Below are 24,124 nucleotides of genomic sequence, written 5' to 3'. Positions count from 1 at the left end.
AGGAAGAAAGACAGACAGAAAACATCTCATGTTAAAGTGATAGTTTGATAAATGTGCTTATTCACTTTCTTGAGATAGAGTTAGAGGAGAAGATTGTTACCACTCTCATATCAGTCCCTTCAGTGTGGAGTTACAGCCAGCAGGCAGCTAGCTTAGCTTAGCATAAAGACGGAAACAGGGGGAAACAGCTGGACTGATGCTGTTTAATCTATACAAATAAAAAGCTGAAGTGTAAAAAGACTATTTCCTGGCTGGGTGCTAAGCTAACCGGCTGCTGGGTCCATCTTCTCATCTCTTGGCAAGAATGATGTAATCTTAATGCATTCAGTGTTACAGCTCCAGCCTCTGGTGTCACTCACCAGCAGGCGGCGAGCGGTGGTGTTGCGAGGGCTTGCTGGGGTTGCTGGGTCCAATCTCGTTGACGGCGATGACCCGGAAGCGGTAGGTGCAGTAGGGGTGGAGGTTAAGCTGCAGGTGGTTGAAGTCCCCGGGCACTCGCTTCCACTCCTCCCACCTCCACTTCCCCTCCTCTGTGTGCTGCTCCTCCTGGGCCTCCACGATGAACTCTGACAGAGAGACACAGACATGACGATGTTGATACCACTTTAAAATGTTAGGAGCAGAGAAGTCAGAGAAATGCCAGAGGGTCATGGTCAATAACCCAGAGGGTATAAGGCAAAATCATTGCATAGTGCATGTCATGTGTCACCAAAACTTCTAAATCCTATCACAAAGCAAATACAGGTAGTAGCTTTGTAATAACCAGCAGATGATTCCAGTTATACAGACAGTTTCTGAGTGAATGAAGAGATCAACATAAACGAATCACAAAATAACGTGCGGGAAATGTTCAGTATCCAAAGAGGGGAACTTCTCTGTCTCGCATATGGCAACCTCAGGATTTTAATAAGGTGGTCACACTACAGCTCTCAGTGTAACTGCGAGCTCATGGCTTCTAGATGTAAAACATTTGTCTATGATCAGAGTGTGTAGAGTTTCAAGCTTTGGATGGAAAATGAATCATGTTTTAATATTTCAGATAGAAAAAAAAAACAGCAGTCTCTTTTCATGGTCCTGAGAATAAAACATTAAATTTTGTACTTTTTGTTGTGAGTGAACTTTTGAGTTTTTCACTGACGCAGCAGAGCTGGTGTGTAACTACTGTTTGGTGAATCTTGGACAGGTGAACAGGAGGGAATTCATGCGTCCTGTCTGTTTGATTGATTGATTGAATGATTGATTGATCATGGCATTCATCAGCTGCCTGACAGAGGACTGCTTTGCCCTTCCAATACTAGAAGTTTCTCTTCCTAATACTAGCTGCAGTGTAACGTCTACGAGCTAAAGCCAACAGATGTCTACCAACAGCACAGATGTGGTCTCACAGCTGTATTTTGTTCTGTAGTTTTTTTTTTCAAAACTGACATCTGAAGATGACAACTGAATACAGCTTAGCAAAAACATGGCTGCATGTTTCATGTGTGTGTGTGTTGTGTGTGTAATGCACCTGCGATGGGGCTGTTGTGGGACTGTCCCGGGATCCAGCTGAGAGTGAGGCTGTGGTCGGCGATATCAGACAGAGACAGATCCTTCGGAGGGTCCGGTCGTGCTGAGGGACAGAAAACAGTTAGTGTTTAAAACTGAACCGTCACACCTACACACAATAGTAGACACACACACACACACACACACACACACAGTGACGTACCCACTACAGTGATGGAGCCGCTCGCTTTCACGTTGTCCAGGTCAGTGATGACCTCACAGGAATAAGGCGCTGTGTCTTCTGATTGGACGTTTGTCACTTTCAAGGTTCCATTCTCAAAGATAGTGTACCTAGACACACACACACACACACACACACACACACACACACAGAGAGGAGTTTAATGGTATCAGTGATTTACTTCTGCTCCATTAACGCCACACGTGGTCCCCTCACACTGCTCTCCTTGACTCAGGGCAGGATCAGGCTGCATGTGCACTAATCTGGACGCTATTGAGCCAATTGAGAAAACGGACTTGGACAAGCAACACAAAGGTGAGATTTGTTTTTATCAGAAAGTTATTTGTCAACCTTTTGCCTTTATTTCAACCATAGTGAGAGGGAGAGAGAGAGAGAGAGAGAGAGAGAGAGAGAGAGGAAGGATGACACGCAGCAAAGGGCCACAGTGGAAATATCATCACTCAGTCATAGGGCTGGTCCCACTTTTGCGGTCCAGCCAAAATCACTGCAGCACTTCTTTTAAAATGGTGTCCTAATTTTCCTTACCTGAATTTATTACTTATTTAAATATTTTTATTTATTCAAAATAGTTTTAAATGCTATGTTAATGTCATCTTAATGTTTTCATGCCTCTGTAAAGCACTTTGAATTGCCTTGTGTCTGAATGGTTCTGTATAAATAAACTTGCCTTAACTTCACCACCTTTAGTAAAGAGCGGTGCACTGACGCCTCCCTGAGCGTCTCCCACAGAGCGGTTGAAACCGTCTCAAACAACCTGATCTTAATGTGCTTTAGTTTTGCTGTGAACTCAAACATGTCAGCGTGAGTCCTTACTTGTCATTGCCCGGCAACTCCAGCAGTTTTTGTCCGTTTATCCTCCAGACAATTTGGTATTTGTTGAGCCGAGGGTCTTTGTAGAAGCGACAGTCCAACAGAGCGCTGGTTCCCCTGAGAGTGCGCACGTCCTGGGGGCTCGTCAGTACCACTGTTTGATCTGAGGGGGAAACAGGTAAATACGGGGTCATGACTTTTTCCTGTGAAGCATTTCCACCCTGACAAGACAAGGTTCTGGGGTCTTGGCACCAAAAATCTGTGTGTGACTCACTGAAGACTTCCAGGTGAGCGGTGATGGAGATATTGGTGTGTTTGATGGAGCAAGTGTACGTTCCGCTGTCCTCATGACTGACGCTGGACAGCTCGATCGTCCCATTGGTCAGCAGGGACACACGAGGGTCCGACAACAGAGGAACCATGTCTTCACCCTCCCTACAGAGAAAACACACACACATAAAAACATATTGATCCTTGCGTACATTGATCAGAGGTGTTTCTGCAGCTCTTTCTTTGAGTCTTTCAGGGTTTATTCCAACATTAGACACACAGAAATGAATATGACAGCACCAGCAGTAAATCCCAGTATCTCCATCAGTGGAAGTGTGTTTTCTGGCTCATCAGTGAATGGATAATAGATAGAGGAAGATCAATAAATGCATAATGTATGAGGCCTGCAAAATTCACAAGCTCTGTCTCTTGTTACTGGACAATGCAACTTCTGCTCCTCTACAGTGAAAACAGAGATAAAACCAGGATTTTATAAATTCTGAGGTCATGAGTTTTCCCTTCCCACCTAAGTAAGTTTTGGTAAATCACATAATTTTACATTTTATTTATTCATTTAACTGTCCAATAATATTTTTATGTGTGGTCTTATATTATCGTCTTTATTGCTGGGTTTGTCAAGTTGTTGTTATTTTATTTATTTTTTCCCCAAAATTCAAACAAGATTCTTAGTGTAAAGATCAGAATCAGCCCTAAAATACAACATGTGTAAATATGTGTGTAATATCAAAACATTTTCTGCTTTTCATGTCATTAATGAACCCCCAAATTCCCAGAGATATCACAAAGAACAACCTCAGTGTTGTTAAAAGTAGCTTCGACCCCTCCTGTAGTACTGATTTGTAATTTCATATAAATGAAGCCACAGTGGACTGTTGTTGTTCTGACACCTCTGTCCTTTCATTCGTCATTAAAACACTTTGTTTTCATGTTTCTTCTGTCGTATATATCAACATATATATAACAATCATATATAACATCACCGGGCGTGGAGCCACTGACTTGCTGCTGACTGCTTGCTGCTCTGTGACTCCAGACTTGGGTGTGGTCAGCCCCTGCATGGGACGCTGATCTACAGAGTGCAACCACCAGAGGGCGCTGCTCCATTCAAAGTAAAGGCCAGAACTGAATGGCAGGGACTGATAAAAATCCAGCATACGATCATAAAGCTGCTGCAATTCTTTATTTTTACAGTCGACAGTATTTTAGTCCGCCCCTTAACATTTTCTGACTTCTCTGCTCTGTCAGCAGCTCTGAACTCACTGGTTCCTACTGAAGATTTAAATCCTTACAAGTATATGGTTTCAATTTTAAAGAAGGCTCAGAGACTCGCTGTGGTTTTTAAGAGACAGAAGCAAATAAAGAATTTGTGGGGACTATTTTCAGTGGTGAATTAATCCACATTTGGTACTGCAGTGAGTATTTGGGGCAGCAGGATGGTGTGTGTGAGTCAGAATAAACTACAGTGTGTGTGCAACAGTTTTTCTAATAGTATATAAGATCCATCCGGCTGTGATACACAGACAAACCTGTCAGTAGGAGACATTCAGTGTTGGTTTGGCTCTGCACATGAGATTTGTTGACATTTAGAACCACCACTTTATGCTAATTATCCCACAATGCACCGCGATAACGAAATGTTGAAGATTTGAAAGTTTCTGAAACTTGAGTTGACCAAAGAGTAAACCGCAGTAACTCTACTCATAACACATGAACCCACAAAATACCTGAAGATATAAAGGCTGCAGCTTGTGGAATAAGGTTTAGGATTACAGATGGGGAACAGCAGGAGCTCTCCGACATCCCTTTACTGCGCGTATGTGTGTGAGCGTGTCTCACCATGTGACGTGTGGTCGTGGAGAACCAAAGGTTTCACAGTGCAGCTTGATGTCTCCGCCCTCAGTGACTTTGTACACGACTCGATCAGAGGAGAGGATCTGAGGAGGGAGCTCTGAGAGACAGAGGACAGACAGAGACATCAGGATGAGCCAGGGACGTGTTAGAGGTATGAAGTGTTGGAAACAGGCCGAGAGGACAGACAGCCTCACTCTGAGCTGTGTGCATACCGATGACATAGAGGTAGGTGTTGAGGAGAATGGAGCCATGATTGTTGGTGGCCTCACACTGATACACAGCGGTGTCAGCGAATTCAACATCCCTCAGTCTCAACACGCCACCCAGTACACTACGACGGGGATCGTCATCCACTTCTACAGAAGGGGAGGAGGGGGGAGGGAGGGTGAGACAGAGGAGGGGGAGGGATGGAGGAGGTGAAAAGGTTAGAAAGACGAGTGTGGGACAGAACGACTTGATGATACTGTGAGTTTGTCAAACAGAGACTGAACAAAGAAATGTTTAACAGTCCAACAGTTGAAGCAGCAGCTGGTACAGGCTCCGCCTCCTCTACCTTTATCCCTTTATCCCTCCTTCTTTCTTTTCTTTTCTTTCTTTCTTTCTTTCTTACTTTCTTTCTTTTCATCCATCTTCCTGACATCAACCTTTGTGCAATAAAATGATGATAGAGTGTAACACGCTGTAAAAAGTACTGATCACTGAGTATGATAAAGCTCAACAACTCATAATTACTTGAAGAAAAAAAACAAAACAAAAAAAACAGAAGTTGAAGAAAAGATACAGAAAACATGAAAAACTTGTCGTACCTGAGAGCAGCTGACCGTTGATGCTCCAGGTGATGTTGGGGGTCGGGATGCCCTCGGCCTGACAGTCCAGTCGTACAGTTTCCCCAGGAGCGTACAGCAGGTTCTGAGGCTCCTTCACCCAGTAAGGAGCCGCTGCCAACACAAAACAGGCAACTGTGATATACTGAAGTCACCGAGGAGCTGTTGATTTAACAGTTAGGTTAATAGGGTTGAACCTAGAAAACATGAAAGCAAAGCAATCATCAAGAATTAAAAATCTTTAAAAATTATTATTATTATTATCATTATTATTACTATATCATTGTTAAATTAGCTGTGATAATATGATCAACTCAGATTTAATTCAATTCTGAAAAATGAATGAATTCAGCATCAGCAGAGAAAGAACAGTGTGCTCTTTGTTTGAGTGTAAAAACACAAGAGATCCTGGTTTTAAAGTATTACTCAGATAAAAGTGATGAAGTATTATCAGCAAAATAAAGTTTAAAAAGTAAAAGTACTCATTATGCAGAAATATAATTGAATAAAAAAAAACTGAATAATAAATAGTCGAACAAGGTGACAAAGTACAAGGTAAAATAGTCCACTGTTGATATCTCAGAATAGCACAGTCAAGTACAATCAAGTTAAGGATATAAAGCTTTACTAATTATGTAGCATTGATATACTAAAGTACACGAATAGCACACTTGAAGTGAATTAATCATGAATATATATAGTAGAATATCGACAAGTAATATAAAACACACATATCAGTGACTCACTGATGATAAAATGACACGTGTACAGCAACATGTCCAGTCCCATCATGTGTGTGTGTTCCTGTGTGTGGAGCAGCCTACCTTCCACAGTGACGGTGAAGGAGTGTGTGATGGAGCCTTGGAGGTTGGAGGCTCTACACTCATACTCTCCGTCATCGCTCTGGCTGATGCTGTTGAAATTAAGCCAGCGGCCGTTGTTTTCCACCAGGCCGCTTGTTTCATCCAGGCTGCCGTCCTTCTTCTTCCATTCCACCTTGGGCGTGGGTCTGCAGACAGACAGAGGTTAGGACGACAAGAGGAAAGAGAAAAACTGAAAGACGGATGTGACTGTGAGAGAGGATTGATCACAGAGGGAGGAGCGGTGGAAAGAGATTGATCGATCGAGAGCGATATGGAGGAAATTAGAGTTGAATGAACACAGATGATCTTGTTAATGGTGCAATACCCCGTGTCATCGTTATGGAAAAATGTTAATGACACTCCATTTATCGCCATGGAGACGGAACTATCAGGGGGGAAGAAGGATAATTAAAGTGAACACAAAACAGCACTGAAACAGAAGAGATATGAAGTGATTTAATAAAAAGGATTAGAAGCAAACCTGTGTCTGAGTGTGTGTGTGTGTGTGTGTGTGTGTGTGTGTGTGTGTGTGTGTGTGTGTGTGTGTGTATGTGTGTGCGTGCGCATGAAGAACCAGGATCTTCAGTCCTTATTCGGTGTCACACAAAATATCAAACTACTATATCCAAAACCAATAATGAAGTGTCAAGCTCAACCTATGACCCCGACACGTGTGAGTGAAATTATGATCTGTGGTTTAACACGTGTTTTGTCTTTGTGTTGGAGTTCATTGCCCGACTTGCTGTGTGAAGTTTGAGAGTGTTATCACCTGTTGAGCGGTTCGTTAAGTGCTTGTTATCTGACATTTATGCAAGTGAAGAAGATCTGGTGGGAACACTGTCCTTGGTTGGGTCACTATGACAGGAATCATGTGATTGTTAATGTTATGAAACGTCCTTTTCAGGAAACGCTGCATAAGAATGTTTCCAGTGAAAAGGATCCCACTTGGCCTGGAGGGTAACTGTCTGTTTTTGTGTTTTGTGTCTTACAGAATAAAAGTAATTCTTCCAATGTGTGTATACTGTGTAAACATCTGAAGGCAACAGGACACACATGTTATTAAATCTGCAGCCTCTGATTGAAGAATTCATCTGATTCACCAAACTAGTTTTAATTTACCAGCTGCCTTTTGTATGGAAGCAATGAAAGGCAAGTGAAAATGTTTTTTTGCAGGCCTTTTTTTTTTTCATCTGTGAAAACAAGATCCGAGGGAAAACTGAAACAACTTTTGAACTATAAACCTGGAAAAAAGTCACCTGTTTTCACAGATGACTTTAAAAAAAACTCTGAGAAAAGATCCTGGCAAAAGAAAAAAAATCACTTACCTCTCAGAGCCTCTGTACTTTCTAGACTTGTGGTATATAAAACCAATACTTAATTTGTTGTCATGTGTCACTGTGATTGGCTCAGCTGTTTCACAGTGATGATGCAGTTTTAAAATGCTTCAGAAACAAATTCTGGTGCATACTTGTATTTTTACAATCACTGTATCTCATCATTTATGGAGGGTGTGTTACAACCTGTTGTCAGACTTCTGAAGTGAAATTTCACATCATCATTCCTTCAACAGGTCACACGTTACTGCTCGAAATAAAAGATAGTGAATGAATGAGTTTGTGTGAAAGGGTGCATATCAGACAACCTGCACACACAAACACACACACATACACACACACACACACACACACACTGAAATGGCCGCACACACACTTCTATGCAAATGCACAGTGAGATCCTTACAGGCCTTTGGGGATGCACTCTAGGGTGATGCTACGACCCCTGAGGGTGTTCACTGTGCTGTGGGTGCCAATGGGGAGAAAGAGATGGGGTTTTCTACCATTAGCAACGTCATTACCTGGAGAGAGAGAGAGAGAGAGAGAGAGAGAGAGAGAGCATTGATTTGGAGGTTGATTAAAAGTCAGGACATCTTGGCTTCTATTGCTTCGATTTTGACAATCAAGATAAAAAAACCCTCTTTTTTTTCAGCCCCATAACTTTATGGGAGTGCAGTACTAAATCATCAGTGTACGTCCTATTTATGCTCTGTGATGTAGGCTGTAAAAATGCTGAGCAGGTCCCGACAGGGAGATTTGCACTGTAACACTCTGCTCTAACACCATCAGCAAAACACCACATGAGGAATATCTTTTGGGAGAATGCTGCACAAGAAGAACTGAAGCTGCTCTGGAAGCTTAATTTGGGTTTTTCCTTCCTTCTGTAATCTTTATATAATATTGACAAAACAAATAATTTGCTGTGGTGGTGGTTCCTCATGGTTCTGTCTGTTAAGTCTTAAATAAACCCAGCGCTTCTTCTGGGTGTTTATGGATTTGCAGTCTGTGTTTGTGTGTGTACTCACTGGGCATGACAGTGAGGGTAACGGCAGTCTCGGGGAGAATGGTCCTGGCTGCTGAATACTGGGCGTTGCAGATGTAGTCGTCCCTGCTGTCACTCCTCAGAAGATTAGAAAAGTACAAGTTCCCGTCGAGGCCGACCATCACTCTGTCACTCTGCTTGATGTGCACCATCCCTGAGACAAACAAGACACACACACACACACACACACACACACACACAGCCAATTGAAAACAAGAATGTGATATATTCTTTCCTCTTTGATGTACTGTAACATGTTGTGTGCAGCTATGGTACAGAAACGCTGTTAGTTTCCTAAACATGTACCAGTAAAGCAAAAAAAAGCAAAAAGCTTTTTTTTTTCTCTTCAAATTGAGGGGAACACTCTTCAGAGCACTTCAGTCGTGGCTTTCAAGTCTGACTTTAACAAAATTGACAACTTAAAAGGTACTATTTCATCAGGATGAGACAGGCGGGCAGAGAGAGAGAGAGAGAGAGAGGGGGAGAAAAGGAAATATAAAAAATGAAAAAAAATATAAAGAGTCATCAGCTTGACAGTGATGCATTCATTAGTTTGAGTGGAAATGGTCTGCAATGCAGCACAGCTATGCAAATCCTTCCAACAGGGCGGAGATTTTAGAGACAGACAGATACAGATAAAATGTCTGTCTGTCCCACAGAATGGCTGTAGCTACACTGGCCCAACAAATAATAGCCACGCTTCATACAGATGTCTTTTGAAGATTTATTTTCTATTTCTCTTTCTCACTTAACATCAGATGACAGTGAAAACTGCAAGAAAAAAAACATAAAAGTTCAAAACACACGTCTCTCCGTTGTTTTAAAGTCTCTTAAGTGTCTCTATAAGCGGCTCTATAACACGTTAAGCTGGTGTCCATCATGTATCAAGCCAAACCATGTTGGCACAACAGAAATCAAATCAGATGAAAATACGGAAAAGGTAGCACATTGTCCGTATAAAGCACACCGACAGCATTATACACAAATATAACAAATCAAATACAACGACCGTGTGCGTCATTTTTGGAGCCGCACATCCCTCCTCTGCATTCATGCACAATGCCACGGTCATACCATTCGCTTCTGGTCATGTGACTCGTTTCTCTCCAAAATAAAACAAAGCCTCACATCAAGGGCATTTAATTTCCATCCAAAAATTATTTCAAAACTGATATATTTTAAACAAACCTTTTATCAATATTACCCTTTTTTAACATCTTATTTATTGCATTTTTAATCCCTTCTTAATGACTGTATGGACTTAAATTATCATGAATTTACCATGAAAGCACATGAAACATATAAATACACATCTCAGTAAAAACCTGTCTCTCAGCCAGTTACAATAGCAGCTAATAAACTGGACAGAAGGCACAAAGCCGAGATGAAAGACAGACTCACTCTTGTCCATCCAGTGGATGTGCGGAGGAGTGGAGCTTTCTGGAGGGTTGCAGGACAGGACGATGCTCTCTCCCTCGTACGCTCGCTTACGTACTTTCTGCTGTTTTTGAAGAACCGGTTGAGCTAAAAAAAAAAAAAAAAAAAAAAAACACAAAAGCAAATTGTTAGTTAAGAACTTCAGCTCACATCACACATTATCAATGCATCAGGACATCTTACACGTTGAATTGACTCTCACTGTGACTTTATCTGATGAGCTCTTATGTTGTCTGAGTCTCCCTGTTGATTCACTAAAGAAGGACAAGAAAAATCACCCTGTGCCCTTTTAACACATCAGTGGTTGCTATTCTCTCCCTGTTGTATTTACAGTCTCGGTCTCAGGAACAGTTTAGTTCAGGAAGCAGTAGATGATGCAGTAAGATGCTGCAGGGAACCTGCAATGAGTCAGTGCTGCTCTTACAGTTCTATTTCAGCTAACATCAAGCTTGCTTTCTGAGTACAGGTTGATTTCATACTGGATACTGTTCGCAGCATTTACTGCTTCACAGTTGCTGTAACACTATTGATCAAAGGAAATAGCAGGGATGTTAATGGCAGAGGGGAGGGGAGGGTTTCACAAACAATGCTGGGATTATTCATAATCACAGGGGCAGTGAAATGAGTGATGCATTATATGTAGAAGTCCCAGCCTATTCTACATCATAATGTGATTCGTCTCACCTTTTCACGTCCTGAGGTTTACTCTGCATTAATTGATTTTTCTATATAGCAAACAAGGATACAGTTTCCTGTTTACAAATCCAGTAGACAGAGTAACATTATCATTCCTTTGGAGCGATGCTGTGTCCACCTGATGAGTATTCCCTCTCTTTTAGCTCTGTGTTTGGTCTCCACCAGCTCCTGAGGGAAATATCTGGCTATTTAGCTGCTAAATGCTCCACTGTGTTCACCAGCTGCTCTCTGACTGTGTCTGTCTGCTGTTTGCTGCTGAACAGACAGAGAGCTGTGGGTTTATTGGAGCAGTTGTGCTGTACACAGCTGCGAGAATATAATGTGCTCACAGGTGGGAAGCCAGTGAGGGATCACATCATTGCTGCTGCAAAACCTTCTTCTTCTATTTTTAATAAATAACATTTAGCACAGAAAAAAAGTGATTTGAAATTTGTATTGAAATTTGTATTAATGTATCTTGCTTTGCTAGACCTGATACTTTATGACAAATAATGTTTATTTACATGTGTAATGTTTATTTTTGTCTTTTTCCGACAACATTAACTTCAGAAATAGATTCAATCATTTTTATTCAAACAGAAACTGTAAAAATTACAGGGAGAACAGTAGGATGTTTGTGCAGCTGATACTACGCTACTGTCCTGTACTTTGTCTATCTCTCTGCTCTAACTAGTGTGTATTTGTTACAGTCTGTGCACCCTCCCGACTGGGTGACGTCACCGCTCTGTCTCCAGGAAATGGTTGCCACGGTAACAAGAGATGAGAGAGCAGAACAGGTGGCCCTAGTCAACCTCACTGAGTCACTGGAGTGTTTATGTGTGTGTAGGAGAGAGAAACAGAGCTAGAAAGAGAGGGAAGTGTGTGTGTGTGTGTGTGTGTGTCTTACTGTACATCCTTCATAACATTTCATTTATCTATGAATCAACATGTGTTATACAGTAGTCAGTTTTGTCCATACACGTGTGTGTGTGTGTGTGACTCACGCTCCACGATGACGTGTACGGTTTGTGTCATGGCAGTCCCGAGGTTGTTGGAAGCGTAGCAGCGGTAATGGCCTTCGTACGCGTCGAGGGGCTCGTCGTCTTCGGCTTGCAATGTCCCAGATCCTTTACGCTCGAAGCCAAACTCCTTACCGTCCTTCACCCACCGGAAACTAGAGAGAGGAAGGAAAAGTTTTTCACCACATCAACAGCATTTAAAAGACAATTTGACCACGAGTGTGAGGATCTAAATATTAGGTATTTAGATCTTGTGGTCAATGACAATACAAGTGATTAAAATTTTTTATTTTAACAACAGATTAAGACAGTAAATTCGTTTTTATGGCACAAAACAACAAAATAACTTCATAGATTTTTAACACTGGAATTATACTGGATAAGTAAGTAGAATAACTGGTGAACTGACTATTTTTTCTTATTGTCAACAGGAAGCAGTGAAAAGATCAGAACCAACAATGTGTTGGCTGGTCTCTGAACACACTCAAATCTCTCTGTGGCTCTCAGCTCCAACAACCTCACACAACCCCACGTCAAATAACCCAAACTATCCCTTTAAAGTTTATACAATGTTCCTGATTATTGGTAGTATTTTTTGCTGTTGTCTTTGTGGAAAAGCTTAAAGGATATGACGTCTTAGTCTCTTATTGTCAACAAATCCTGTGAAGTTTTGTATTTCCAAAGCCTTATATTTTATTCCTCTGTGCTCTTGTTGCCCCAAAACTGTTAAAAGCACATCAGCGAGCCACTCTATTGGGTATTCTTTCATCATCATGATCACACATACTGCAATACTCACTAAAGCACCAAATGTGGATTAATCCGCTGCTGAAAATAGTCCCCAACAGATGCACTTGTAACCAGAGATTTTAGGAAATTACTGAGCCTCTTTTGTGTGTTTTTTTTAAACAAAACTATTTGTGAGGTGTTTAGATTCATGTCTTATTATTATGTCCTCAGTAGGAATCCATGGGCTGCTGAGAGATGGACTAAGACATTGTTGGTTTAAGTCTTGTCCTCAGATTTGTGGACACAAAAATATACATCACCAGCCTTATCCTCCAAAACAGAAAAAGTGAAGTTTAAGAGAGAGAGAGAGGAAGGAGGTAAGAGAGAGCAGGAGGGAGGAGTAGGAGGAAAAGAAAAGAGACAAGAGATATGGAAAGGAAGAGAGATTATTTTGTTATTGCTGTGATTTCATTAGAGGTACATTTATATCCATGCCAACAGAAAGGCCTGCGGGAGAAAGTGGACAAACAGCCAGACACATGCATATGTCTTGTTTGTCCATTATATTTGTACACACACACACACACACACACACACACACACACACACACACACACACACACACACACACACACACGCTGGGTAAATGAAACCCAGGTCTCGCTGTTGTACGTACATGGGTGTTGGGTTACCAGTGGCCTCACAGGGCAGATTAATGTCCTCTTGAGAAAAGGCTGTGTACGATGTCGGCATCTCCGTCAGCACTGGAGGCTGTGACACTGAACACACACACACACACACACACACAGTAATGAAATACTCTGGGATGTACAACTGATCGTACAGTAATTACCATTGAGTACAGCCAAGCAAATACACGTCCAGGCATTCTTCTTTATCGGGAGACCAGACCTCCATTGATCTACATCAATGTTTCCCAACCTGACTGTCTGACGTAGCCCACGGCCTTGTCAGATGAACTCCAATAACCCTTCATCAACGCCACCCACGTGTTCCAAATGTGTTCATTTGAACTGATTTCAAACTGACTTCAAACAATATTTTTAGTTTATTTTTTAGAGATTTACCTTTAACTAGTTATCTATTCCAACCATTTACTTTTAACTAACTATAAACTGATTATCCTTTACTCTTACCAAACTAGTTAACTAGTGTTAATCTAATCAGTCATTCAGTCTCTCTTTATTTCAGTGCTTTAGACATAAGCACGGTCTGTACAGTATTAGTACTGTTAACGTTACTGTATGAAATGAGAATACCTACCATTTGTTTTTGCTAGTTTTCGCCATTTCATTAAAGTTGCTGGGCTAAATACAAAGTTTGCAGAAGGACTAAATGATTCATATCAAATTTCTAGTTTGATCATTACAGTAAAACCTGCATAGTAAATCAACAGCATATAATGGATTGTAACCACATCCTGCTCTAAGTGCCTGGCTAAGGGACTTCGAAATGAGTGGGCTTATTGAAAGTGTGATAGAAATGTAGAAAACCACAGTTAACCTGCAGTCTGTGACGAACACAGTCAGTCAGACCTGCACACAGAACAGTGCAAAAAACAAAAAAGAAAAAAAAAAAGGGTTTATGATTTTATTGTTTCCTTGTGGTAACATTGTGACTCCGATTGAGACATTTTGGAGTATTCAATTTTTGCTGAGAGGTAGATGAGAAGATCGATACCAATCTCATACTCTACGCTAAATATTAGCTTAGCTAAATCTGTGGGGGGCTCATAACTACATACCCCTCCCTCGGCAGAGGAATTATTTGCTGTGAGACTCTATTTCTCCAAAATCCACCCATCTGACACATGAAATCAAGACAAGTATTGGTGAATGGGGATTTACTGTGTGACTGTGAGGCTGCAGGGACAGATGATGGAGGACGAACAGTCAGCAACTGTACAACAGATTGGACTGACGGCCTCCATCATCTGTATGACAGGTGTGTGGGAATGAAGTGTCTGTGATGCAAGCAATCAAGAGAGAGCCATCACACACAAGTTCACACACACACACGCACACACACACTTCTTCATTGTCACAACAAGGAGAGTCACTTACTGTTATGCACTTTATCTGTTTGTCCATGCGAAAGCAGTGGAAGGAGAGCAGAAAAGAAAACACTTAGACAAGGGCAAGTTTAAAATGCTGTAGAGTCACACTCACAGATATGAGCTGATAAAATAGATGCTGATGTTGATGGCAGATTAAAGAGAATATTTCTTGACTTTCCTTGATTCTAAATAACGTTGACATTATAATGACTCGTCTAAAGGATCTGCCTTCCTCTCAGTTTTCTGACTCAGACTCACTGGCGTCCCGGATCAATTTACATATTGCCCCTCTTTTTTCTCCTTTGCATCTCCCTCTCCAGCCATCTGTCCCTTCATTTTTCTTTCTCCTCTCCTCTCCGCTCATCTCTTCACCTTCCCTGTCTTCCTTCATCCATCTATTAACTCTCTCATATACATCCTCCGTCCATTCCCTCACTTCTTCTCGTTTTCCTCTACGTCTTCCTCTCCCTGCCCCGCCCAGAGGAGAAGGTCGTCGGCTGAAGGTCGAACTGAACCTGACTCCTCCTCTCATCCCCTCTTCCTCTCCTCTGGGACCATCCAGGCTAAGCCTGCTGACCTTTGAACTTACTCTGGGGCCAGAGATCATTCTAACCTGATTGTGTGGATAAGTATATTTATGTTTGTGCTTAGTTGAACCTGTTTAAATGTTAAGTTTGTTAAGACCACATTTTCAAGACCATTTCAAACAAAGACCAGAGCAAACACAGATAATTGCAGATAAATGAACAAGATGAGGAAGAAGAAAAACTTCACTGACAATAACAATTATTTCCTGTTTCGTTTCATTTCAGCAGTATTTGCTTGAAACAAAAAACATCATGATGTTTAGCTTACTTCTATTTTTGTAAAACATACCTTGTGATAATGCATGTGTACTTTCATACTGCACTACAAGTTTAACCTGAAAACCGTGAATGGACAAATTGAAATACTGCAGTATACTCTGCAGATGGTTAGCATAAATGCACAGTAAAAAGAAAAGAAAAAAAAAAGTAAAAGTACTGGTATGACCTTGAAGGTCCTTTCCGGCCTGTGCGAATATTTGTCGGAACAATAACCATGGCAACCATTCACTAGGATCATTGGGATCCATGAACTCCTTTGAAAGTTTTGACCATTTGCTAAACCCCTTCCCTGAACCGTGTTTGTTTAATCATAGCTTAGCAACACATTTCTCAGTGCTTTCAAAAGCCAAGGAGAATATCATTAGCCAGCTACATTTTTATGGGGGACTACAGGTTTAAGTTAGAAAAATCCTTTTTACAGGAAGCACTGTGCAGGGGGCAAAGATGCAACTAAATCAGAGTTTAAGCTAATGTCCTGCTTTTAATATCGCTTAGTGAAAGTTCACACTGTAGCAACCCCCAACAAAACCGAGCTAACTACATTTGCCAAACACATTGGTTCATCGTCATCGTCATACAGGCCTATGGTGTTGAAAAATAGAAACAATATCCAAACTCATTATTTTAGCATTATATTAGGTATGTAGGTTGCAGTGAGTTTTCATTTTGAAGTGAATCAGCTGGAAGAAGTTCCATAGTGACAGTTTTAGCCAACTGCTTAAAAATGTATATGAATTTCGAAGGTAAATGTTGCCGTCCGAGGGGAAAGCTAGACAGGCACAGCAATAGTAACTCAAGGCCATACTGCGTCTTTATGGTTGTAACTTTCGTCCTGAGACCACAGTGTGAATGTTTGAACATGTGTAGAGCTGCCAAGTGAGACAAGCTGGTTCAGACGTCCCTGGATCCAGAGGTGAAAGTCCTGTATTTTCTCAGAGACAGTGTTTACATGACTGACAGCCGGGACACTTAAAGGCTTGGATCAATGCAAAACTCTCCTGGCCGAATTAACAGTGCAGCAGATCAACAACTGTGTTAGAAAAAATCTGGTTGCTTGATAGAAAAAAAAAAAAAAAAAAAATCAAAAGGTTGTGGCAGATGAAAGCTAAAAGTTTTACGGTTGAGAAAATTGATTTTACAATCTGCAGCTTTAATTAAATGAAATCCAAATTTCATTGAATTTAGCAGTTATGGCGCTGTGTTTTGATTTGCAAATTCTACAACAAAGGTCTTGAGGTCACTACTGCTCCTACTCTCACCTCTGACTGACCTTGTCGCCATAGTAACAGCTCCCAATGCTCATGGGTATTTAGCATTTAGAATCATCTGCCAAACTGACGGACAAGACACATTTCTCAAAAGTGAAGCTGAAGTAATTAAAACTAGTGCGAACGAGCCCAGTGTTTACATGTTAACTGATGTATTAAGGAAATTGTTTAAATAGAAAATCTGGAACAGGAATACAGAGTTGGGGAAAAACACTTCCTCTCACATTACAACTCTATATTTCCATTGAGTTGTTTACAGTGGAGGAGTACTCACAGTCTTTGGGGATGTGGATGGCTCCCTGAGCGAATGGAGGCGTGAGGAAGGACAGAGGGAGGAGGAGGAGGATCAGGGGGAGGGCGGGGGAGCTCGGCCCCCTATAGCCCATCCACCGACGCTGTGACACACACATCTCTCAATGTCCCATCAAAAGTGACGCAAGACACCCACACACTCATCAACACATAAAAAAATACGCACACACACACACACGCTCCCCAGCTTGTGCGCCCGACCAGACACACACTCCAGGGACCTCCCAGACCCTTCGGAGAGCGGAGAGGAGTAAACAACGGTGTGTTTTAAGTTGGTGGGTGTGTGTCGCTTTCACACTGAGGCTCTGAGTGAGGCTCTCTGCCTCTCACTGTCAGGTCCACTGTCCCGTCTCCGGCTGCCGACTGTCTGTGGAGGGGAGAGTAAGGAGAAGGGGGGAGAGGAGAGAGAGGATTGACCCAGAGAACAAAGGATGGATGAGGGGGGAGGAAGGGAGGGCGCACAGGACAGGGAGAGAGAAGAAAAGAAAGCAAAGAGATCATTAATTTCAACAAACATAGATCATCTCCGAACAAGACAAATATTAATATATTCTGAGGGGGAAAATTTATTTAATATTGACCTACAAATAAAAAAATCTCAATTAACTCCAGGGTGTGTGTGATGTTATAAATTAATTATAATATTTAATCACAGTTTGGAGCCCAAATATTTCACAAAAATATAAGACAATGGAAGCCTGTGTTTGTATGTATGTATGTGTGTGAGTGTGTGTTTGTGTGTGTGTGTGTGTGTGTGTGTGTGTGTGTGTGTGTGTGTGTGTGTCAAAGATGAAGGGATCGGGTCATCTGATAAAGACAAGATCAGATCAAAGCAGCAGGAAACATCTTCTCTGCTAATGACATTACAAAGACAGATTGTGTGTGTGTGTGTATTTCTGCCACATCAGCTGAATTTCCATTCATCTCAACATCTTCTCTTTTGTCCCTGCCTGGTGACTGAACACTGACCCGTGACAGCAGGAGTGTTGGGGTGGGGTGGGGGGAGGTGGTGGTGGTGGGGGTGGTGAAAGCAGGCACAGATGGATCCGGCTTTCTCCCTTTTGTTTCCTCATATCGCTGCCCGGCCACACGGGCCAAAAGCCTCACAACCTCCAAGTTTGGTCATTTTCTTGTTTCTACATGAAGTGAGGGATTACACGCTCCTCAGTGGGTTGATCTAAAAGCTGGTGAAATCCGCTCTGCACTTTTAAAAACTCACAGTGTAATCTAAAAATAACCGACTGTGACACTTCAAAGGCCTTGAAATGAGGCAGTGGCTCCGTTTATGGGAATATTTTTAAGAAACCAAACGGTAATGAAATAAAAGCCAGGGGTTCTCTCTGATGAGAAAATAAGCAAAGAGAGATTCTGCATTCTCAGAGCCACAACTGTGTCTCCTCTCAGGAAACTTAATCCAAGCAGCATCAGGATTTATTTGTTGTTGCAAATTAACCTAATTTCGAGGAGGCATTACTTCATTCAGGTCACAACCGACTACGATGCATCTGGAAATTAGAGATACAAAATATTTCCCCGCTGTGACGACAAACTGGTCGGTCTGTACTGACACCACAGCTGACACACTGGAGTCCTTGAAATAAGAAGAGACAACAAGGGCAGAGGAGGTTACAGGAGGTGTCATAACTTATCAATCTCTGAGTGTAATCGCCTGGAGTCCTCTGCCCAGGACTGTCTGAGAGGCTTCTCTTAAAACACACACACACACACACACACACACACACACACACACGCAAAAAAAACGGGGTGAGGGGCAAGAAGGAGTGACAGCTGGCTAATGTAGACCCCCTCCTATATCTAATAATTACGCAACCTGTCCCCAACACACACATCTCTCTCTCACTTACACAAACACACACACACGCGCGCACACACGCACGCACGCGCTCACACACAGATAGACAGGAAACATACATGACCCCCATTTCAGCTCCTATTGTTGTCAGATCCTCACCCATGTAGTCTGCTGTTGTTGTCAATTATGACTCTTGACTCTCTCTCTCTCTCTCTCTCTCTCACACACACACACACAACACACACACACACACACACACACACACACACACACACACACACACACACACACACACACACACATCTGTCCTCCTTCATGGTCATTTAAATACACACGCACACACATGTGAACACACACCTGCCCCTGGCCCTTAGGGCTGCTGTTACCTGCCAGGCTTATTTACAAAATAAATGACCCAAACAAAACAGTAGGACATGAGGTGTGTGTGTGTGTGTGTGTGTGTGTGTGTGCGTGTGTGTGTGCTAATGGGGGAAAGATAACGACGAGCAGTAGGGGTTCCCTGATGTAGTGGGGGCAAACAGAAAATGTAGCAGACGTGCAGAAAATAAATGATGGCTGATGATGTAAATGTCCCAGCATGCTCCAGTTCTAGTGATAATATAATCTGCCCCACACTTTGTGACAGTATACACACTGATTCTGGTTTGTGGTCGTTAATAAAAAAAAAAAGAGATTATTCATGTGGACTTCCTTTAATTTAAATATTCATGGACCTCCCAATGCGGCGCTGAGTTAAGGAGGGGGGAGGGCCGCAGCTCATTAATGAATGAAGTGTTATGCACGACGGCAGATCGTCTCCTTTTCAGACGTGGAGTGTGTCGGTGTGTCTTTATTGAGGTTGCAGCTTAAAGATCCTTGACCTCTGTTGACAGAGAATCCTCTCAGTTGCTATTCAGCGTGCACGATGACATTTAATGCGGAGTATTGTTCACTTTTCATCGTCCTTTTGTCACTCTGGGTTTGTGGATCATTATGGCCTCTTGAATTAAATCAGACTGAGCCATTAGACAGCTGGAAAGTCCATTTAGGATTTAGAGATGAGTGATGTGCAGGAGGGGTTTTCAGAGCCTTTTAGCGCTGTGAGTTGGAGCATCCTACACATCAGTGGTAGAGCCTGATGTCGAAGTATTGTATATACATGTTAAAGATTCATGTTTTAATGCCTGCGTTCATGCTTTATTTCCTCATTGCATGGGGTCTCACAGGCCACTCTGCTGCATGTGTAAAAATGTAAGAATAAAAACTGTAGCACTGACATGATTTGTCAACTAATCAATGAATGAATTGACAGGGAGTTCATTTGCTACAATGTCATCCATCCGATGGTTAGGTTTGCTGGTTTTCTTTGTTTGATGCTAAACTGAAAGGTTTTAGGTTTTAGACTCTCAATTGAACAGAACAAGATGTTTGAAGACTTTGTCTCTGGGAACATATGATGGAAATTTTTCACTATTGTCTGATTGTTTTTAGATCAAACAATCAACTGATGGACTGAGAAAATCAAGGATGTAATTTTGTCCCGATGCCAGAACCCAGTTGTGAGAGAGAGGTGCTCATAAAAATGTTAGTTCATGGGTTGCTTTTAATTATCACAGTGTGCTCACAACAATTAAGCTTCATGAGCAGCAGTGGTGGATTGGTGGACTCCTTTGCCCCAGGTTTTGCCTGTCAGGCTACATAGAGACTAATGCCCTGCCCTGTGATTGGTGGAGGTTGTCTCTGCAGCTTGAAAGGTAGACTACAGGTACGATTCAAGACTGGAGAACATCTCCTCTGCTTTTGTGTAAAGAAAAACCTTTTAAATTTATGTTTTTATTAAGAATTAATGTTGTATTAAAATATACTCAAATTGACTGTCAATCAGCAATAAGGCAGTAAAGGACAGTGATTAGGTATCATGCAATCTATCATAAAGTTTAAGGCCTCTATAATTGTAAAGCACATGTGAGTAGTGTTTTCATTATATTGCAATTGCAACTACTGTTTATTTGGGAATCCTGTCAAACAATTTCATAATAATGTGTTATTTGTAGAATCTTTGTTAATATATCAACAAAGGAAACAACATTCACGTATTTTTTTCTAACAGTCAGTAGGTTAACCAATATTAAAAATAATTTGCCTTAAAATAAAAGCTTCAAAGCGAGATCATGTAACTTTTGCCAAAGAGCAGCCGTTGTGGTTACAAATGAAATTTACTTGCTAATGGTAAATGAGCAAACGTTGTGTACCAGTAAAGTAGACATGAGTCATAAAGTGACTCAGCAAGATCAGTTACACTTTAGATAACATTAGCCATCATTCGCTCCTGGTCACACCAGACCACATACGGCTGCAGCAGAAAAAACCACGAGTGTGTCAAACTGAAGAGTTGTGTTAGTGTCACTGTGTAATTGCAAAATGAATCAATGCATTGTATTGTCCTTTAAATATTTATCTTTTTTTGACCTTATTAAAACCCATACATGTAGAAAATTTGCCACAAAATGAGTTTGTTCATTTCATTACAGAATAAGGCAATGACCACAGAACAGTGTTATTACACCAAATAAGGAAATATATGGGGTAACACTTAACACCCTCTATTTAGCATTTATAAACATTATTTTAACATAATAACGTTAAACAAATGGTTTATAAAACATTATAATGAAATTGTGAGCAGATATAAGAGTTTATAAATGTATTTGTCAGCAGCTGTAATTTCCTCTGTGGACATCCATAAGTGCATGAACAGATAATGAAAGATACAGTTGTAATAATAGAAATCATGTCCGAATATGAGAAGTTATAATTGGTGTAGCGCATTAATGATTTATTTTTTAGAATATATCTACTTACAACTACATTACAGTTTGTTATAAACGTATTTAATATTTATATCGCACTCAGAAATGTTAAATCAGAAGGGTTTAAGTGTTACCTATACATGCAATGACAAACAGAAATCTGCAGCGTGTTATCCTACAGTTACATCACTTATTATTATATATAACATATGTTTGGAGTTATTTAAACCACAAAGAGGTTTAACCCCTATGAACATACTATTATAAAATCTCCAATTACAGATATCCAAATTGACTTATGTTGGCTTTGGGAGGGGTAGTGCTGCATAATAAGTCTACATCAATCATAGAGCATATATGGTAATCCTCTGTATTTTACCCGGTTTTACAGCTGAGACCACAAACAGAAGTAATGTGTCCTCCACGTCTGAAACATGCTGTATATCAATGTTTATGAGTAATTGTCATGAAATTAGGAAATATCAAACTGAAAAAAACAATAATGATGAGTTTTAGAGCTGTTAAAGGGGGCCAGGAGTCTACAGGACCCCAAACACAGCATTAGGTTTAAAAGCAGCATTGGCATCCACGGTTTCTAGCATGTTTGTTGACAAAATGGGCGATGAAACACATGCTGTAAATTTCATTGACAGCTTTATGGAGCCAATTCAGACCCTGTGGGCAGCCATATTTCCGTTTTGTACCAGTTAACATTGAACACACTGTACCAATTTCCTCTTTGACGCCCCCCAACCTCCCTCCTCCGGGGTCCTGAGCCATCCCACAGAACCTGAGGGGCTTTTGAGGGCAGAGGCAGGTGGACCAGGCAGTCCACTGGGAGGCCTGAGGGGAGGTGTGGGAGGAGGGGGAGGCAGGGCGGGTGCAGGTTGGATGGTCTACAGGGAGGCCTGGGGTGCGAGGGGATCAGGGGGGCGGGGATAACAGAGTAAGGATGAGGGAGGAAAGGGTGGGGGGGGTGCAGGTGGACTGATAGTGCGCGACAGAGCGAGAAATTAATTCATTGATAGATTCCGATCTGCAGGAAAGAACTGGGAAGTGTGGATGGAGAGATTAAGCAAAAGCCGAGACGGAGGGAGGGGAGACAGAAGAGGATACGTCCCCCTAAATGCACACACACACACACACACACACACACACACACAAAGAGACATACATAAGGTGAGGAGAGAAAGAGCTATTCCCAATTTGTCCCTCCCAGTTGGCCGCGTAACCTAAATTCACCTAAATTCATTATTCATTACATACCTCACATTTACTACTACACACACACACACACACACACACACACACACACACACACACACACACACACACACACACACACACACACACACACACACAAGAATGCTGACCATGCTACAGCCTGGAGCAAAGAGGTGGGGTGAGCAACCTATAGATGACTTCATCTAAATGTGTGTGTGTCTCAGTCTGTAGATCACATCGCTGATGTCCTTCACATCAGGCCTCATGAATATGTAATAGAACTGTCATTTTAATAAAGCACCACTGAGTTATACCTGCCTGCCTGTGTGTGTGTGTGTGTATGTGTATGTGTGTGTGTGTGTGTAAGTGAACATATCTGCCAAACGCTCAACTACATATTTCATTCATTTTCATGAAAATATCTGCTTGAGAGAATTAAAACATTATGAGTTTTCTAAATCGACTACATAAAAACAAATGTTTTCTCTTTCCAGGAGGCAGACAGTGTTTATTTGACGCTGCTGGATTTTTAAATTTTAGTCCTGAGCAAACTCAGGAGTCAAACTATGTAACTGGCATCTATAGTTGTACACAGCTGTATAAGTCTTGTCTGTGTTCCGCTTCAGACATGTGAATAGTTCATTACATGTAACATCTATTTCCTTGTTTCCGGGAGTTCAAACGTTTACACTAGTTTCTGCCATGGCTGGTGATGCGAGACAGAAACCTCTGAACGTCAGATATAAATATGTCAAGACTCCTGTGTTTTGTTGCTCTTTGCAGAAAGGTCGCCTAACAATAAAACATGAGTATGGGTCAAAATAAGCTGCTTGCAGAGACGACTTACCGGCTTGTTTTTTTACAGGATGACAATCTCAATGTATTTGTCAAAACAAATAAGTGGTATATGTATATACTACTAATTTGTTTTGTAAGTGTATATAGTTCTAATTTGTTTTGATTTACAAGTGTACACAGTATATAGACGTAACTTCTCTGAGACAGGGTTGGTATGTTTGTTTATACGTGAGCTGACTTTATCTCTGTCAACGTGCGGATTTATTTCTTTGAGCCACAGCGACTCAACATTTCTGTTGAAATAGTTTGGGTTTTACTCCAAGATGTTTACATG

The 24,124-nt window shown here is 41.4% G+C and overlaps 1 protein-coding gene across 3 annotated transcripts in view; it reads right to left on the bottom strand.

Annotated features, from left to right (window-relative positions):
• Positions 1 to 24,124, bottom strand: part of LOC111237644 (neural cell adhesion molecule L1.1-like) — a 45,966-nt gene that overhangs the window by 9,055 nt on the left and 12,787 nt on the right. For 2 of the 3 annotated variants that reach the window (XM_022766808.1, XM_022766809.1), the window contains exons 2-17: positions 17,108 to 17,512; positions 14,707 to 14,721; positions 13,299 to 13,401; positions 11,879 to 12,048; positions 10,164 to 10,286; positions 8,746 to 8,916; positions 8,127 to 8,241; positions 6,348 to 6,532; positions 5,506 to 5,637; positions 4,912 to 5,055; positions 4,685 to 4,796; positions 2,832 to 2,992; positions 2,561 to 2,720; positions 1,709 to 1,836; positions 1,508 to 1,609; positions 360 to 566 (exon numbers count right to left, since the gene is read on the bottom strand). In XM_022766808.1, coding sequence (XP_022622529.1) covers positions 360 to 566; positions 1,508 to 1,609; positions 1,709 to 1,836; positions 2,561 to 2,720; positions 2,832 to 2,992; positions 4,685 to 4,796; positions 4,912 to 5,055; positions 5,506 to 5,637; positions 6,348 to 6,532; positions 8,127 to 8,241; positions 8,746 to 8,916; positions 10,164 to 10,286; positions 11,879 to 12,048; positions 13,299 to 13,401; positions 14,707 to 14,721; positions 17,108 to 17,243 — 2,164 coding nt within the window. In that variant the 5' untranslated portion in view covers positions 17,244 to 17,512. The remainder of the gene's footprint in view (positions 1 to 359; positions 567 to 1,507; positions 1,610 to 1,708; positions 1,837 to 2,560; positions 2,721 to 2,831; positions 2,993 to 4,684; positions 4,797 to 4,911; positions 5,056 to 5,505; positions 5,638 to 6,347; positions 6,533 to 8,126; positions 8,242 to 8,745; positions 8,917 to 10,163; positions 10,287 to 11,878; positions 12,049 to 13,298; positions 13,402 to 14,706; positions 14,722 to 17,107; positions 17,513 to 24,124) is intronic. The other variant, XM_022766810.1, reaches the window with a different exon arrangement.

This window comes from Seriola dumerili, unplaced genomic scaffold (genome assembly GCF_002260705.1).
Source record: "Seriola dumerili isolate Sdu_G_001 unplaced genomic scaffold, Sdu_1.0 BDQW01001051.1, whole genome shotgun sequence".
In the NCBI taxonomy this organism is placed as follows: domain Eukaryota; kingdom Metazoa; phylum Chordata; class Actinopteri; order Carangiformes; family Carangidae; genus Seriola; species Seriola dumerili.
Note: the sequence above shows the minus strand (reverse complement) of the source record. Positions and strands in the feature narration are given on the sequence as shown.